At 33.5% G+C, this 17,011-nt stretch overlaps 2 protein-coding genes across 5 annotated transcripts in view; one reads left to right on the top strand and one right to left on the bottom strand.

Annotated features, from left to right (window-relative positions):
* The window catches only part of LOC121371780 (AP-1 complex subunit sigma-2), a 32,028-nt gene extending 27,733 nt beyond the window's left edge, over nt 1–4,295 (top strand). For all 4 annotated transcript variants that reach the window (XM_041497927.1, XM_041497953.1, XM_041497918.1 and 1 more), the window contains one exon: nt 2,341–4,295. In XM_041497927.1, the coding sequence (XP_041353861.1) occupies nt 2,341–2,397 (57 nt within the window). In that variant the 3' untranslated portion in view covers nt 2,398–4,295. The remainder of the gene's footprint in view (nt 1–2,340) is intronic.
* A 5,364-nt stretch (nt 4,296–9,659) lies between these two features.
* LOC121370552 (inositol 1,4,5-trisphosphate receptor type 2-like) overlaps nt 9,660–17,011 on the bottom strand; it is a 132,415-nt gene continuing 125,063 nt past the window's right edge. The window contains 5 exon segments of the mRNA XM_041495896.1: nt 9,660–10,465; nt 11,750–11,884; nt 13,033–13,152; nt 14,410–14,487; nt 16,171–16,323. Of these exon segments, the coding sequence (XP_041351830.1) occupies nt 10,388–10,465; nt 11,750–11,884; nt 13,033–13,152; nt 14,410–14,487; nt 16,171–16,323 (564 nt within the window). The 3' untranslated portion in view covers nt 9,660–10,387.

Below are 17,011 nucleotides of genomic sequence, written 5' to 3'. Positions count from 1 at the left end.
AATTATTAATGTTGATTTGAAATACAAAAGTTAAAGTTAAAGACTGTTTGTTTTGTTTCTTACTACATGTTCTCTTGTGAACAATCTAAATATACACATTCCCCAATAATCAACAAACAAACAAACAAACAAACAAACAAACAAACAAAAAACAAAAAAAAACACCCACTGTATTGAAGTGACCTTTGCAGATGTTTAAAAAAAAACCTGTACATATAATGGAATTCGCAGGTTCTTCTGTAGAACATTAAATTCTGTACATCAGTGGCTTGTTCAGGAGGCCAAGCACTCACCAACAAATTGACTGGTACCATCATCTTCTATCACATCACCCCTGCGATGTCATAGGCCAGAAAAACCTACATACTACAATTCAACATGTTGATGCAACACAGGTTAACATTAAATTTTGTTTTGTTTAATAACACCAACTAGAGCACATCAGTTTATTAATGATCGACTATTGGATGTCAAACAATTGGTCATTTTGACATATATACATGTACAGGAAACTTGCTACATCTGTCCATTTGTAACAAGGGACCTTTTATATGCACCATCACATAGCACATACCACATACCACATACCACGGCCTTTGATATACCAGTCATGGTGTACTGGCTGGAACGAAAAATAGCCAATGGGCCCACCGACGGGGATCGATCTCAGACCGACCATAAAAAGGGACCTTTTATATGCACCATCATATAGCACATACCACGGCCTTTGATATATCAGTCGTGGTGCACTGGCTGGAACGAAAAATAGCCAATGGGCCCACCGACGGGGATCGATCTCAGACCGACCATAAAAAGGGACCTTTTATATGCACCATCATATAGCACATACCACGGCCTTTGATATACCAGTCGTGGTGCACTGGCTGGCACAAAAAATAGCCAATGGGACCCTCAGTGGGGATTGATCTCAGACTGACTGTGCATCAAGCGAACACTTTACCACAGGTCTATGTCCCGCCTCTTTCAGGTTAAAGTAACCCCAGTTATATTTAACCTGGGTTAAAACCCATTCCAATATAATTACAGACTTAAAAAGCCATCTACAGTGGACTCTTGTCTAAACCGGATTCTGTGTAATCCCGGATCTCTGCGTAAACCGGTCCATTTCTAAAGTCCTGTCCAGCTACCGTTTATCTCTTAGGTATAAATCTCTGCCTAATCCGTACTCTGTCTACTCCGGACTCTGAATAAAAAATCAAGAACAAAAGAACAGTTCATGCATTAATTATCTCTGTCTACACTGGATTGGGATTTGACTGAACGACGGGCTGCTTAATTAGTTGAACAATGATCGTCAATTGCCAAATAATCAGGACGCCGTCACAAGATCAAATATAAAATGTAATCGCACTCGTGTGAAGTTTACTCTTATTGCGGTAGGCCGTTAGATCTGGATTTTGTATTCAAATAATTTCGTACGTACGAATAAATGTAATAATGTTTTAGGAAATTAAATTAAATTTAACCTAGTACAAATATTAGAACGACCAGAAACGTTTAATATGCAGCCACTAATATTTTATGCAGAAAAATATATTTGATATGTAATTACAATCGTTAAAAAGTCTGTTAGTCGATAACATCTTAAAAATTGCAGCAAACTCAGAAATGTCCCTTTAAGTATATTTTTATGTCTGCGAAATAATCGATTGCAAGTCTGGCTTATATGACTGTTTTCCAACCATCCTTGGGTTCAAATGTCATTGTTAATCGCGAGTTGTCGATCATTCAAGAACCATAATTCTGGATGAACTCTTGTCTAAACCGGTCCTCTATGTAAACCGGACTATTTCGACAGTACGAAGTGAGTCCGGTTTGGACAGAGTCCACTGTATAGTGTAAGTGGCTAGTTTACTTCACTGTTTTATCATCTACTTTACCACTGACCAGCGTCGTGGTTAGGCCATCGGTTTACAGGCTGGTAGGTATTTGGTTTGGATCCCAGTCGAGGCATGAGATTTTTAATCCAGATACCGACTCCAAACCCGGAGTGAGTGCTCCGGAAGGCTCAATGGGTAGGTGTAAACCACTTGCACCGACCAGTGATCCATAACTGGTTCAACAAAGACCATGGTTTGTGCTATCCTGACATATGTTTGACATCCAATAGCCGATGATAAGATAAAAAATCAATGTGCTCTAGTGGCGTCATTAAATAAAACAAACATTACTTTTTTTCTACTTTACCATAAGGGAACATGTATCAAAGCAATTAAATACATTAAGAAATAAAATTTTAAAATATCCATCAAAATGTGATAAAAGTTAATTACATTAAAACATAAGAATTTGATTATTTCTCACACTTTTCTTACTCAGGAATCTGATGAGCCGCGGTCAATACTGGAAGATATGGGTTTCACTGTGGGAAGTTGAGAGATCTTGTCCTCCATCTTGGAAAATGGCCATCGGACACAACACCAGTTGCCATTGCGAAAATGCCAAAACATCAAATATCAGCTGCCTTTTAGTGTAAAAAACAACACCCCCAAAACAACAACCTGTATTTTATATATTGTGCTGTATCTGTTGTAAGCAGACATTGTAATTGATCTAAACAGGTATTTACATTTAATTATAAAGCATACATGGTTGGTCTATCTTAACATTATAAAATCTGAACTAAAATGACGGCTAATACATGTATTTGATATTAAAATGTATTTTTCTTTTCGTCATATTACTCAAACATGTATCATGTCATTCATTTTTTTTACCGATGCCATATAACTGTAAATCAAATGTGTTGAGTGCGTCGTTAAATAAAACGTTTCCTTCCTTCATTTGTTTAATAGCAAAAACTAAGTTATTAATCATTACCAAATATGATTTGAAGTTTAGTTTGGCAACCATGCTTATTTCATTATGTCCTCCAGTGAACTATATTTCTTCTACATGTAACCAGAAAATTAATTTATTTAATGAAACCGTAATTTGGTCCATGTTTCATTAGAATAAACCAAATTTTGTGTTCCATTTTTTATTGGAATAGAGCAAATTTGTGTTATTTTCCATTAGAATCGACTAAATTTGTATTTCATTATTTGTTAAAATGAATCAGATATGTACCCATACCACTTTTCATTGGCACAAACTTTTTTTTTTTGCGTTTCATTTTTCATTGAAATGAACCAATTTTTGTGTTCCATTTTTAATACGAAAGACTTAATTTCCATTCAAGCAAAACTTTAATGAATATGTGACTTTAAACAATTAAAAACAATTATTCACCAATTTAGTATTGTACAGTGCATTTGTAAAGATATTAAATTTGGTCAAGTAATCACTTTTCTGTTTGTATATTAAGGTGAATAGTTATTTGTCAATGCCTCCAAGAGTCCAAATCACATTAATATAAAATTCCTAGACCTGTGCCTGCTTTATGAAGACTGTTCTACTAAACATACGGACAACAGTTAAATAGATTGCTGGGCCCATTCCAGTTTTGAAATCACAGAAAAACAAACCGTTCCATTTTGTTCGAAAGAGGATAACATGCCCTTCTCTGAATCTTTTTTTTGTTTAGATTCAAGCCTGTATATCCCCATCCCCACTAAACATCTAGTCCCAACATGTCTGATGAGGTTTTTTTTTTAGCTTTTATCAGATTTCAGCTCCTTTTTTTTTGTGAAATAATTTTCAGAATGTAAACTAAATTAGATCTGAAATGCTGAAAAATTACATTTGTTTAGGTATAGATATTAGTATAGAGGTTTTAATTTTTGAAAGATCTTTTCCTTTTTTTTTTAATTTTTTTTTTTTTAATTTTTTTTTTTTATTATTATTATTTTTTTTAATGGTTATCACATTCCTTGTATATTATATGATTTATCACCAAACACAAATTTCAAGCATATTTTAACATTCTTTCATTGTATTTTGTTGGACTAAGAAATGTTTAAGTCAAAATCTATTTAATATTTATAAAACCATTTTTTCTTTCTTATTATTTTTGTTGTTTTGTTAGTGTAGCTTCAAAATTTTATTTCATTGAATTGATTGCCAAATAAATTTGTAAATTAATTTTCTTTATTTGTTGTGTGTGTGTATGTATGTACATATATATATCGACATTAAAATAAGTGAAAAACATGTTGTTTTTACATTCGTGCAGCAAACAGAGGTAACACTGTTAGAACTATATAGTAGAAATGTGTATGCAGAAAATTATTTACATGTAATAAATTATAGAAATATTTAATAATAATTATATATATTTAGGGTACAGTATTTTTTGTGGCTGGTTGAAACAATAAATTGCTCTTTTGACTGTATTCTGGTAGTTTGTGCAGTAATTTTAAGAATTTCTCGTTCCAGCCAGTGCATCACGATGTATATCAAAGACCGTGGTATGTGCTATCCTGTCTGTGGGATGGTGCATATAAAAGATCCCTTGCTACTAATGTAGCGGGTTTCATCTCTAAGACTATATGTCAAAATTACTAAATGTTTGACGTCCAACAGCCGATGATTAATCAAATCATTCTTGAAATTAAAAGTTAAAGTTTGTTTTATTTAACACCACCACTAGAGCACATTGATTAATTAATCATCCACTATTGGATGTCAAACATTTGGTAATTCTGACTAGTCATCAGAGGAAACCCCCCCCCCCCCCCCATACATTTTTCCTAATGCAGCAAGAGATCTTTTATATGCACCATCCCATAGACAGGATAGCACATCCCACGGCCTTTGATATACCAGTTGTGGTGCACTGGCTGGAACAAGAAATAGCCCAATGGGCCCACCGACGGAGATTGATCCCAAACCAACCGTGCATCAAGTGAGTGCTTTAGCACTGGGCTACGTCTCACCCACTCTCCAAGAGGGATGGAAGGATATGATGTAATCATGACATCACATTAATTACATCACATCCTTTGGAGGATTCTTGAAGAGTATTCCACAAAAAAGAAAAATGGCAGTGAAAAATTACATGCTTTTTGTCCTAGGAGATCTGAGAAGTCGATAGTAGGCGACATGGTTACATTTTATGTGTGGAATCTCATGTCGGTGTACATGTTTTTTTCACAATTTCTGTCTGAACAAAATGGGGGTGAATTTAAAGAAAATTAAAGGTGGTAGAGTCATTTATTGTACATGTGTAGTTGTTAACAATTTAATTTGGTTCGGACTTTAGTGCATGTACCAGCAACTTAGACTTGTGGGTTATTTAAATACTGCCGAGGTCATTAAAATTTTAAAAGTAGTTTGGATAATTCAATGTGTTGTTTGTGTTTATAAGCAATCCTATATAAAAGGTATGATTGAATATTTAACGTTTTCATTAAATTTATAGCCCTTGACCTTTAATGACCTCTCCACAGTTTTCAAACCGACTTCAACTGGAATACGATGCAGCACATCATCCTACATGGAATAACCATTATAGTGGTTGCTTCGACTCTTGGGTAGAACGAAAAATTCTATTTTAAGCCACTGTTTTGGATTCTGCCTCTAGACTAATTTACCAAATGGATAAAAGGCACAAAATGTGATTTTCTCAAAATCATTAATACACAAGTTAAAAAACTTTTGTTTTGTTTAAAGAGACGTTGATTTTGTACTGTTGACATATAGTCTTAGAAAGGAAACATGGTACATTTTTTCATTAATAGCAAGGGATTTTTTATATGCACCATTCCACAGACAGGACGGCAAATACACATGTATCACAGCCTTTGATATACCAGTCATGGTGCACTGGCTGGAATGAGAAATGGGCCACCGACTAGGGTCGATCCCAGACCAACCGCGCATCAGATGAGCACTTGTCAACTGGGAATTCACAACTTACTTCTTTTCACTTTAGCAGGGCAGAATACGTAGCTAGATAAATGTGTATGCTTTCTGTCTGACAGTGACAAATTTTGTTTTTTTTAAATGCTCACGAATGACGGACACAACTGTAATTAAAATAGATTAAAAAAAACCTTTATTAATCCAAGTGCATTACATATCATTTTACTCACAAATATACAGATCATTCATAATATCCAAGGCTGGTTCTAGTTTTAAAATATGACCACAAAACAATACCGAAATACAAAACTGAAACTGATCGAGGAGTGGGTAATATACATGGCATGATGTAAAAAAAATACAATGAATAATGATTAGTTTTGAAAATAAAATAAAGAAGTTGGAAAGATTGGGTGGCTGCAACAGCCCTGATTATAGCCCACACGTACAGTTTGAATGTCAATTAAACCATCCACTGAAGGCCTCTTGGTGTAGAAATTATAAGAGTGAGCTTGGAGGAACTCCCAAATTACCTGTATTGGTTTGTGTTGATCTCGTCTGCTTCAATTAAAAAACCCATTTCATTATTATTTTTATTTTTTTTTGCAAATTACCAACATTTATTTTTGTAAATTAAGTTATGTGGAAGGTTGTCCATTCAGTTAAAATAAAAACATACAAAATGACATTAGGATCAGATGCATACACCTGAGGTTGGTTAAGTTGAAAGACTCAATTGCTAAACACTCAAAATTAAAATCATATAATATCTACATTCATTGTAACAAAATATGTCTTGGCTTGTGCTACACGTACTCTTGTATAATACTGGATGTAAATACATGTAGTAATAAAACACAAACAACAGTTTGGACGGAATCATACCCCTACTCCACCCCAAAAAAACAATATTTTATCACAATATTAACAATATGTATATGTTTAAAATTGCTATGTGATAATTTCATACACCTGTGTACACTGTCAGTCTATCACACAGAGAAAAATGCAAAGTAAAATAATTAAATATATTTTAAATGGACAGTTTAACTGTCAACAAACACCCACCAATGCCCCCCCCCCCCCCCAAAAAAAAAAAAACACACCCTAAAACAAACAAAAAATAACCCAACCCTTAAAAATATTCTATCCCAATATTAACAATATGTATGTTTTAAAAATGTGCTACATAATACTTTCATACACCTTATGTACAGTCTTATCAGTTTATCACAGAGGAAAAATGCAAAATAAATTAACTAAATATATTTTAAACGGATGGTATAACTGTACATTTTGGTAAATGATCTGAGGCAGATTAAAGAATAGATGAAGGGGTGGGTTAGTTCTCTCCTTAAACATAGTAACAAAAACAACATAACAATTTGGACAGAATCATAAAAACTAAAAACAAACAACCCATTTTATCACAAATTAACATGTATGAATATTTAAAAATATGCTACATAATATTTTCATACACCTATGTACACTTTTATCAGTCATATCACATATAGGAAAAATGCAAAGTATAATTTAATTTTTTTTTTTTAAATGGACTACATTTTGTTGAATGATAAAAGGCAGATTTAAGTGTAGAGGGAGGAGTGGATTACTTCAACCGTTATACATATATTCTACTCTCTTTTTTTAAATTTATTTTCTCTTCAAATCTATTTATCTATACCTTTTATTTAAAGATGCTGCAAAGTGCTGTACAAAATACCTATCCTAAATAATCAAATGTTTTTCCCAAAAAATGGATGCCTTGTACGTAACGTCATTTTAATGTTTTCAATACATACATTACAGAGAATAGATGAGGAAAATCATCACTTTATAAAATGACACAAACCAGTGGCATAGCGTGGGCAAGGCAAGTATTGAACCCCCTAACCAGTGGACAGTTAACACTCCCCGAGTCTCTTCCACCAGTCCAGAATTTTGGCCCCGGACAACCGCCCACACTACACCACTGACACAAACTACAGTGAAACTCCCCTAAACCGGACACCCTTGGGACAAAGTAAAAAGTCTGGTTTTAAGAGATACCTAGTTTAGAGGTTCCCTTCGATTTAAAAATATTTTAAAAAGGACCGTGTCAAAAATGTCCGGTTTTGAGGGAATTCCAGTTTACACAAGGTCCGGTTTTGAGAGGTTTCACTGTACTTTACTATTCAAGAGAAATAATACGAACTACGTCACTATTCAATTGAAATATAAACTACGTCACTATTCAAGAGAAATAATACAAACTACGTCACTATTCAATTGAAATATGAACTACGTCACTATTCAAGAGAGTTATCCCTTGATCGTTTTTCCTTTTAGCCAAAAAGCTATTTTAATGCAGGATTTTTAATAATTTGTTATAATCTTGAAATAGCCTTTATAGAAAATTAAAACTTATATAATGTCATCATCTCCTGATATATGACTACAACTTGGCAAAACATTTTTTGGTCTGATTTCAACTTTATTTTATTATAAAGTTAATCTTTAAATTAAGGAACACTTTTGATCTACAAGATACTTTTTGGGTCTGTTTTGGGGTTGGGTTTTTTAATCCCACCTTCACTAGTTACACCCTTTAGATCTATATATGGCACTTCATAACTCCTACATAAAATAATATACATATCAGAGTACTGTATTGCATCATTATTCACCGACTAAATGAAAAAAAACCCACCATGATTTGTTAATTTGGGAAAGGTTTTGGCATTGAACGTATCATATACATTTGTGTCTGTATGTATCACAGTCAAATAATTTGCTTTATATTTTGTTAAATTTATGTATATATATAAAAATTTGTGACAATAATATATAAAAATGAGAAAAAGAAGATATAAAGGATAAATTTGTTAAGTATCTTCTAGTTATTATACATCAATGTTATTTAAGATATATAAATTAAAAAGAATACATTTAAAACAAAAAAAAAGAAAAGTAAAATTTTTAAACATTACATGTTTATAGTTTTAAAATAATAATAAATATATATATATATAAATCATGAAAAAGGCAAAAAAGACGTAGTATTAAAGTAATTATAAATGTATGTTTTTATAATCATGTATATAATGTTAATTACAATATAAATTATAGCACATGCATTTCCGTTGTACATAAAATCATTATTAATTATAATACATATTAAATATTTCAGTTATAAATACAATTAATTTTTTATTGTAATAGGAAACAAACCCACACAAAAAAACGAAGTATTACATGTAATATGAAAAAATAATTTCAGTTAAACATAAAACTACATCCTAAAGAAAAACAAACATTTGGTTTATATCAGGACAACTATTTGTTAAAGTGCTTTCTATGTCGATGACAACAAGATCAGTCCCAGTTTTTTGAATATATTTTTTTCACATATTAACAGAAATAAACAAAACACCCACCAGATGACCCATTTTTAATTAAGTGTGTCACAATAATGGTATCACAATTGTTTGAATGACTGTATTACAGTACAGCCTAATATAATACATATATACATATACATAGAAAATACACGGAGTGACAAATGAAATTTTAGTAGACTCAATAGAGTAAATTATTATATACAATATTAAACTCCAGTGAGTAAATTATTATATACAATATTAATCTCCAGAGAGTAAATTATTATATACAATATTAATCTCCAGAGAGTAAATTATTATATACAATATTAATCTCCAGAGAGTAAATTATTATATATTAATCTCCAGAGAGTAAATTATTATATACAATATTAAACTCCAGCGAGTAAATTATTATATACAATATTAATCTCCATAGAGTAAATTATTATATACAATATTAATCTCCAGAGAGTAAATTATTATATACAATATTAATCTCCAGAGAGTAAATTATTATATACAATATTAATTAAAACAAAAACTCTTCTTTTTACATGACTGTTCGCTTAAAATAAGAAAACCAAAATAATTCAGTATTTTTCTTCTATTTTACATCAACACCTAAAACAATATTTTATTATTAATTCTCACCTCATGTTTCTTATGTCAGAGCATATAGTTTGTATCAGAGGACGGCCATAAGTAATATATACAACAGGTTTAAAAAAAATTGTAATGAGAGAATTAAGAACAATCTGTATCCCAAATAGCACTTGGGTTATCTCCCATTTTCAATGAATGCATGAATAAATGTTTAATGATGCTCCAGCACACAAAAATACATCGGCTATTGGGTGTCAAACTAAACTGACCCATTTTTCAAAGTCATGATTTTATTTTTGTTTACTTTAATCTGATTTAAATTAATAATATTTTCGGTATATTAATTCAAAGTAGTAGAACACTGATTTTCAACTACTGGAACACATCAACATCTTTCAATCAGTCCACATTAGTTTAGGAAGAAAACCAGTTGATCCTAAATCATCAGAAAGTATAATATCACAAGTATGATGATGTCACAATTATGATTATGTCAAAAGTAGTCACAAGTAGATGATGTCACAATTTGATGATGTCACAATCTAATGATGTCATGTATAATATCACAGGCACATTGTTATAAAGGTAATGGTATCACAGGCATGTGAGGTCACAAATGATGTCACATATTGTCATGGTAACCACATTCATTTCTACTTCTTTAGTGTCTTGTGCTTCGCTTCCCATTCCATCTGTCGCTTTCTTTCCTTCTCTCGTTCTTTTTGTGCTTCCTAAAATAAACAAATGAACAAATTATTTATGGTGCTTAGAAACAAAACTTTACAATAAAATTGAAACAACGTTTTTACCACTTGATTTAGATTATCATAAAAAACATGAAGATGAGTTCCTTAAAATTCAATATCAGCATTTACAATTCAAAACTCTCCTATTGAAAAACACAAAACTTCTATAAGTTTTTTAAAATATGATTATAAAAAACCCACAAGGATATGAACAGTTTTAGGGATTTGAATTCAAACAATTATTGTTTCTATTAAACTATACAACTTGTTTCCACTGAAACCACCTTACGTTAATAGTTATTTTTAATAATAATCCACATTTCATTAGTAAAGTACTATCATCTTCGGAAAAAATAAACAAACTGGTGGGCATGTTAGCCAGCGAGATATAAAATAGAGAAGACTAACTTGAAAGTTAAAAAAACAATACTGGGAAAAAGCAGAAGTCGATGTAAATGATTAATACTGGGGTATACAAGTTTGTTTTGTTTCAACGACACAATTTTGTCTCTCAGGACGGAAGGGGTGAGACGTAGCCCAGTGGTAAAGCACTCGCTTTATGTGCGGTCGGTTTGGGATCAATCCCCGTCAGTGGGCCCATTGGGCTACTTCTCGCTCCAGCCAGTGCACCACGACTGGTACATCAAAGGCTGTGGTATGTGCTATCCTGTCTATGGGATGGTGCATATAAAAGATCCCTTGCTACTAATCGAAAAGAGTAGCCCATGAAGTGGCAACAGAGGGTTTCCTCCCTCAATATCTGTGTGGTCCTTAACTATATGTCCGACGCCATATAACCATAAATAAAATGTGTTGAGTGCGTCATTAAATAAAACATTTCCTTCCTTCCTCTGGATGGGACCCCGAATGCATATTTGTCAGTCACATGGTTCCTTGCAACCAATAATTGGGGTGGGGTGGATGAGAGCTAGTTATTCTTCATGGTGACTAGTAACGTCTATAGGCTATTAATCCAGGCACGGAATGCAGGATTTCTGAAAGGGGGGGGGGGGGGGGGGGTCCCAAATGTGATGACTCATCTCTCCTTTTACACAGCGCACCTCTTACAGCTGAACAAATCATGCTCGAATTTACAAAAAGGGGGGCGTCCAGACCCCTGGACACACACCCTGGATCCACTACTGTAATCCTCCATGTTAATGAAACTATTTCTTAATTTCTATCCCTGCTGTATCGTAAAAGAGCACTCTACTAATGATACAAAAAGCATTAGGTATTAACATTAAGTGTTCTGCTAAAATGCCGTACCTCTTCCTTCATCTTGGTGACGAGGTAGTTGACCTGCAGCATCAACATCTCCAATTTCTTCTCACTGCTGTCCTCCTCATGCTGCAGACTCAGTGCTCGGTTTAGTGGGAAGAAGTCGAAATTGTCACGATTCAGCTACAAAATAACAAGAAATCCATGCAATTAAATGTCTCGCCTACCATTGACATTTTCAGTGCACTGTGACGAAAATCCATAGGTGCAACTACAAACCAAATTTCATTGATCTAGGACTTATAGTTTGTGAGAAATGGATCTAAACATCAAGCACATCAGGACCACTCCATAGACTGAGCTAGATTCCTCTCTCATTAAAGAACACGAGCAGGAACATTGTGTGTTCTGTGTCTGTGTATGTGTGTGTGTGTATGTGTGTGTGTAGCATACTCGTGTGAACGCGTGTATGAGTGTGCGTGAATGTGTGTGTATATGTATATTTATATCTGAGTGGCATATGGCTGCAGATATGTGTTTTAAATCTCTGTTGTTGTACATATGTTTGCTTTCTCTTTCTTTTTAAAGGGAATCTGTCCCAATAACCAGTGTACTCGTACAATGGTTGCAAAAAAGATTGCATTGCATTTGCACTGGCATTGGCATCGGCATTGGCATGGCATTGTAACAGTTTTGAAATTCAAGAAGCCAAATTTCAACATTTTTCAGTGAGATAAAGTTTCCCAATCATGAAGGACAGTAATATAGACATCAAGTAGAAGTGTTGATTCACCACATAAAATACATGAATCAAGCTAACAAAACCTTTAATTTTAAGTTAGTGACCAAAAACGCCTAAAATAATGTTATGGAAGTTAAGATAAATGTTTAAATTTTTTGCAGGGGTGGAATAAGGATTTTATAAAGGACAATTTGAATTTATCAAAGGCAAATGAGCAGAGCTCCCAAAGAAAGTAAAATCTATAAGGAGGGAGGGGGGAGGGGGAGGGGAGAGGAAGGGGCATGCTCTTCATAAAATTTTCAAATGAAGATGCTCAGACACACATTTTCAAGGCAATTTAGTATTTATTGTATATTACAGGCCAGGCTATTACGTAGCCAGGATTTTGAGAGAGGGTGGTCGTTTAGGCTTATGGTGAGGCACAAAGTGCAAGAGGTGCTCAAGGGGGTCCAGGGGGCATATTGAAAAAAAAAGTTACTCGGTGGGTGGTTTCAACCGACCCCCCTCCTCCCCCCCCACAGGCATCAGTAAGAATTGTTTTGTGAAATAAGATTTCCCCATGTACTAGCTGTAAGAAATGCTGACTCACCAAGTTGAAGACGTGAAGTTCCAGGGCCGAGTAGTCGTTGGGTCGCGTCTCGTCCAGGTGTATGAAGAAGAACAGATACGCCCACTGGTTGTGTTCCTGTTTAACATGGCGCTCAAAACCCTGCAAATAAACATAGGAAAAATATTAACAAATCTCAAAATAACTTCTAAAATACACACAAATACACACAGTAAAAATATTAACAAATCTCAAAATAACTTCTAAAAATACACACAGTAAAAATATTAACAAATCTCTAAAAATAACTTCTAAAATACACACAAATACACACAGTAAAAATATTAACAAATCTCAAAATAACTTCTAAAAATACACACAGTAAAAATATTAACAAATCTCAAAATAACTTCTAAAATACACACAAATACACACAGTAAAAATATTAACAAATCTCAAAATAACTTCTAAAAATACACACAGTAAAAATCATTAACATTCAAAACCCTAGAAAAAACAACAACCTCTAACAAATATCAATATGGAAAAAATAGAAAGCAAGAACTGTTTTATTTAATAGCACAAACACTACACACTTACAAGAATTTTAGCAGGGGGGTCTCGATTGTGGAGACTGAAGTTTATAGTGAGGTTGAGTCATGCTGCCTCGAAAAATATATTTGAAAAAAAAAATGTGCTTGAGAAGTGGGGGTTTCAACCCCCAAAACCCTCCCCCTGCACACTCATCTGCAACACACCGAACACATTATAGTTATATGGCATCGTACACGACCTATGTTACACCAGTTGTGGAGCACTGGCTGGAGTGAGAAATAATACAGATTAATTAGTACTTTATTAAGACTACTTGAGATAGCGGATGCTTAATACAGGTTTACATGCATGGGATGTGATGGGTAAAGAACTCTTTTTTGTTGTTGAAATGTACATGTATATATTTATTTTGTCCATGGTGGCCTATATTTTGATAATGTCCACAACTGATCGCATATGAGTTGTCATTATTTACACCCCAGCACACTGTAAAGTATGGCCATCAGGTGGACAATTTGCAAGACTACTGAGCTCATTTCTGAAAGCAGATAGGTTCATTAGTACTATATTAGACTATTTGAAAGACTGGCTGCTTAATACAGGTTTAAACGGGGATGTAAAGGGCAGGTCTTTTGGTGCTCACAGTATATATTTTGTCTATAGTGATCTAGTTTGACAATGTCCAGCACTACATACGCCAGCCTGACGTGCGGTCGGTTTGGGATCGATCCCTGTCCATATAAAAGATCCCTTGCTACTAATGGAAAAATGTAGCCAGTTTCCTTTCTAAGACTATATGTCACAATAACCAAAAGTTTGACATCCAATAGCCGATGATTAATAATCAATGTGTTCTTTACATACCCCAGCCTGTCGTTCAAAGTCGTAACTCTCCCGACTGCAGATGAAGCAAGTTGTCTTCATATCATTGTCAATTTGCCACTGAAATTTTAAATATTAACATTTTTATTAACATTTCTTCATTTATGAATGAATGTGTGTAGTCCATCCTACAGAGAACGTCTTTTTTCATGCTGTGGAAATAACTATAAGTTATTTATTTCTAAGCCGATTGTTTTTTTTATTTCCAAAACAATTTTGCTTTTTTCTTACCTCAAACAAAACTGAAATTATTTACAATTTTATTTTTTAGGAAGATGGGATGGACTATATAGATTGCAATAACTTGTCTTTATTTCTAATGATAAATTGCTTTAAAAAAAAGGGGCATACAGGTTTTCTTGGGGTTTTGTTTTAAAGAAATAATTATTTCATTTGTTTAACTGAATAAATGGAATTTTGGTTTTTACCTCCTTCACTTTGACGAAGACCAAAAAAAAAAAAAATGTTATTACACTAATACTTCAAATAATGTGCAGAGGCAGATCTAGTGGGGGGCTCCAGGGGCCTGCCCACCCCCCCCCCCCCCAATTTTGCAATAGTTGTAATTTTATTATATATTAATTTTAAATTTTCTATGATTCCCCTCTAAATCTCCCCTAAAGTTCTCTTGGCATTTCACCTCATGTCACTGCCCCCCCACCCCCCACCCCTAAATGGATTTTCTGGATCCGCCACTGGTATGTTTAATTGTTTTGACAGTATCTCTGGGAACATTCTGTTTTCAAAATCTTGATTAGCGATATTTCTAGCCAATTGAAAATTGATTAGCAACTACTGTTTAATGTTTTAAAATTGCGTAGTAATATCTGAAACTTGAATAGCAAATCACAAAGTGATACTGAACAAAATGTTCCAAGTATCTACATACTAAACAAAAATAGTTTAAAGAATATTACCGGTAAAAACAACAGTGTAATAATCTAAAAAAATATTCAATACCAGTTATTATCAAGTATGCATGCTTCATAACATATAATTTTGTCACTTGCTAAAGCTCATAACGAATGAAAATGATTTCACTTACCGGTATAGTCCGTCCCATCATTCTATAAAAATGTTTTTTTTTTAAATAATTTCAGTTTGGTTTAATGTAAGAAGAAAAGTAAAAGTGTTTTGGAAATAACCAAAAAATACTATTGTAGTTTGTAATTTATAAATCAATTGGCTCAGAAATAAATATTTTGTAGTCAATTTGATAGTATGAAACAAGGCGTTCCCTGTGGGATGGACTATACAGTAAAATACTCTTACAACGAACCAGAAAGGACCATGATAGTTAGTTCGTTATAGCAGTAGTTCATTGTACACATTTCCATAAGTTGGGCATTAATATACAGTGAAACCCCTCTAAACCGGACACCCTCGGAACCAAGTAAAAAGTCCGGTTTTATGAGGTATCCAGTTTAGAGAGGTTTTTTTCTGCACAGATATTTAAAAAGGGACCATGAAAAACATCTGGTTTTGAGGGAATTCCGGTTTGCAGAGGGTCCGGTTTTGAGAGGTTTCACTGTAAATGAGAATAAAATGGGACTTTACGATCAGTTCATTCTATGCAGTAGTTCATTCTAAGCATGTTCATTATAAATGTGCTTTACTGTAGGACCTAAACATAATACTAATAGTACATAGTATTACTATATGGTAATAATATCCTGATTTACTAGTGTTACCCATTATAAAATGGGTCACAGTTATAACAGTACTGGTTAGTGTTATTCTTACCTTTGAATCTCGGAGTTCTGAAAACGTGTCGACGATGATACCGAAGATGATGTTGAGACTGATGGTGGTGATGACGATGAAGAAGATGGTGTCAAAGACGGCCACTCCCAGCGTGTACAGGTAACTCTTCCCAGTCAGTTTCTGCTCAAACGTCTGTAGGTGACAAATACGAGATTATTAACACAGAGAGAGTGCAATGTCATGCTAATAATTATATACAGTCAAACATCTCTAAATCTGAATGACAAAACCATATTCCAAGATCCAAACCGTATTCAAAGATCAAAACCGTATCTCTGCACAAGGCAGTCGAAAGGATGTCAGGCAATGTAGTGAAACTGGATGTCATAATAATGTTTTACAACGACTAACATCATAACTTTTTTTTCAAATTTTTGTTGAATTTCTTATTTGACAAGTTATCATTTCACATTAAATCATAGTTTAAAAACATATTTTAACAAATTAAATTTGTTTAAATTTATATTTATAGTGTAGTTATTACATTTCTGTGTTGTTGCATAATGAGCACTATATTTTTGTGTGGATGATTAAATGAGTATTTACAAATGGTTCTAGAATAAACATAGCTTAGTTACTGTAATTAAAATGACAAGAAAAAGAATCAATCACTGTTTATAGGTGTAAATAAGGCAGTTCCAACCCACGGGACAAAATGTTTTTTGTTAAAGCCATTGGCACCCACAAAACACTTTTTGTCCGTTAGGTTGGAATTGCCTTTTATCACCCCCCTAGTTAATATCTGGGTTTGTTGTACAAATTTCGTATGCTCCACCAGGTACATATGATTACTAAATGATCTTATTTCAGTAATGATGCC

The sequence above is a fragment of the Gigantopelta aegis genome, chromosome 1 (assembly GCF_016097555.1).
Source record: "Gigantopelta aegis isolate Gae_Host chromosome 1, Gae_host_genome, whole genome shotgun sequence".
In the NCBI taxonomy this organism is placed as follows: domain Eukaryota; kingdom Metazoa; phylum Mollusca; class Gastropoda; order Neomphalida; family Peltospiridae; genus Gigantopelta; species Gigantopelta aegis.
This window is presented reverse-complemented; position numbering and strand designations above follow the sequence as displayed.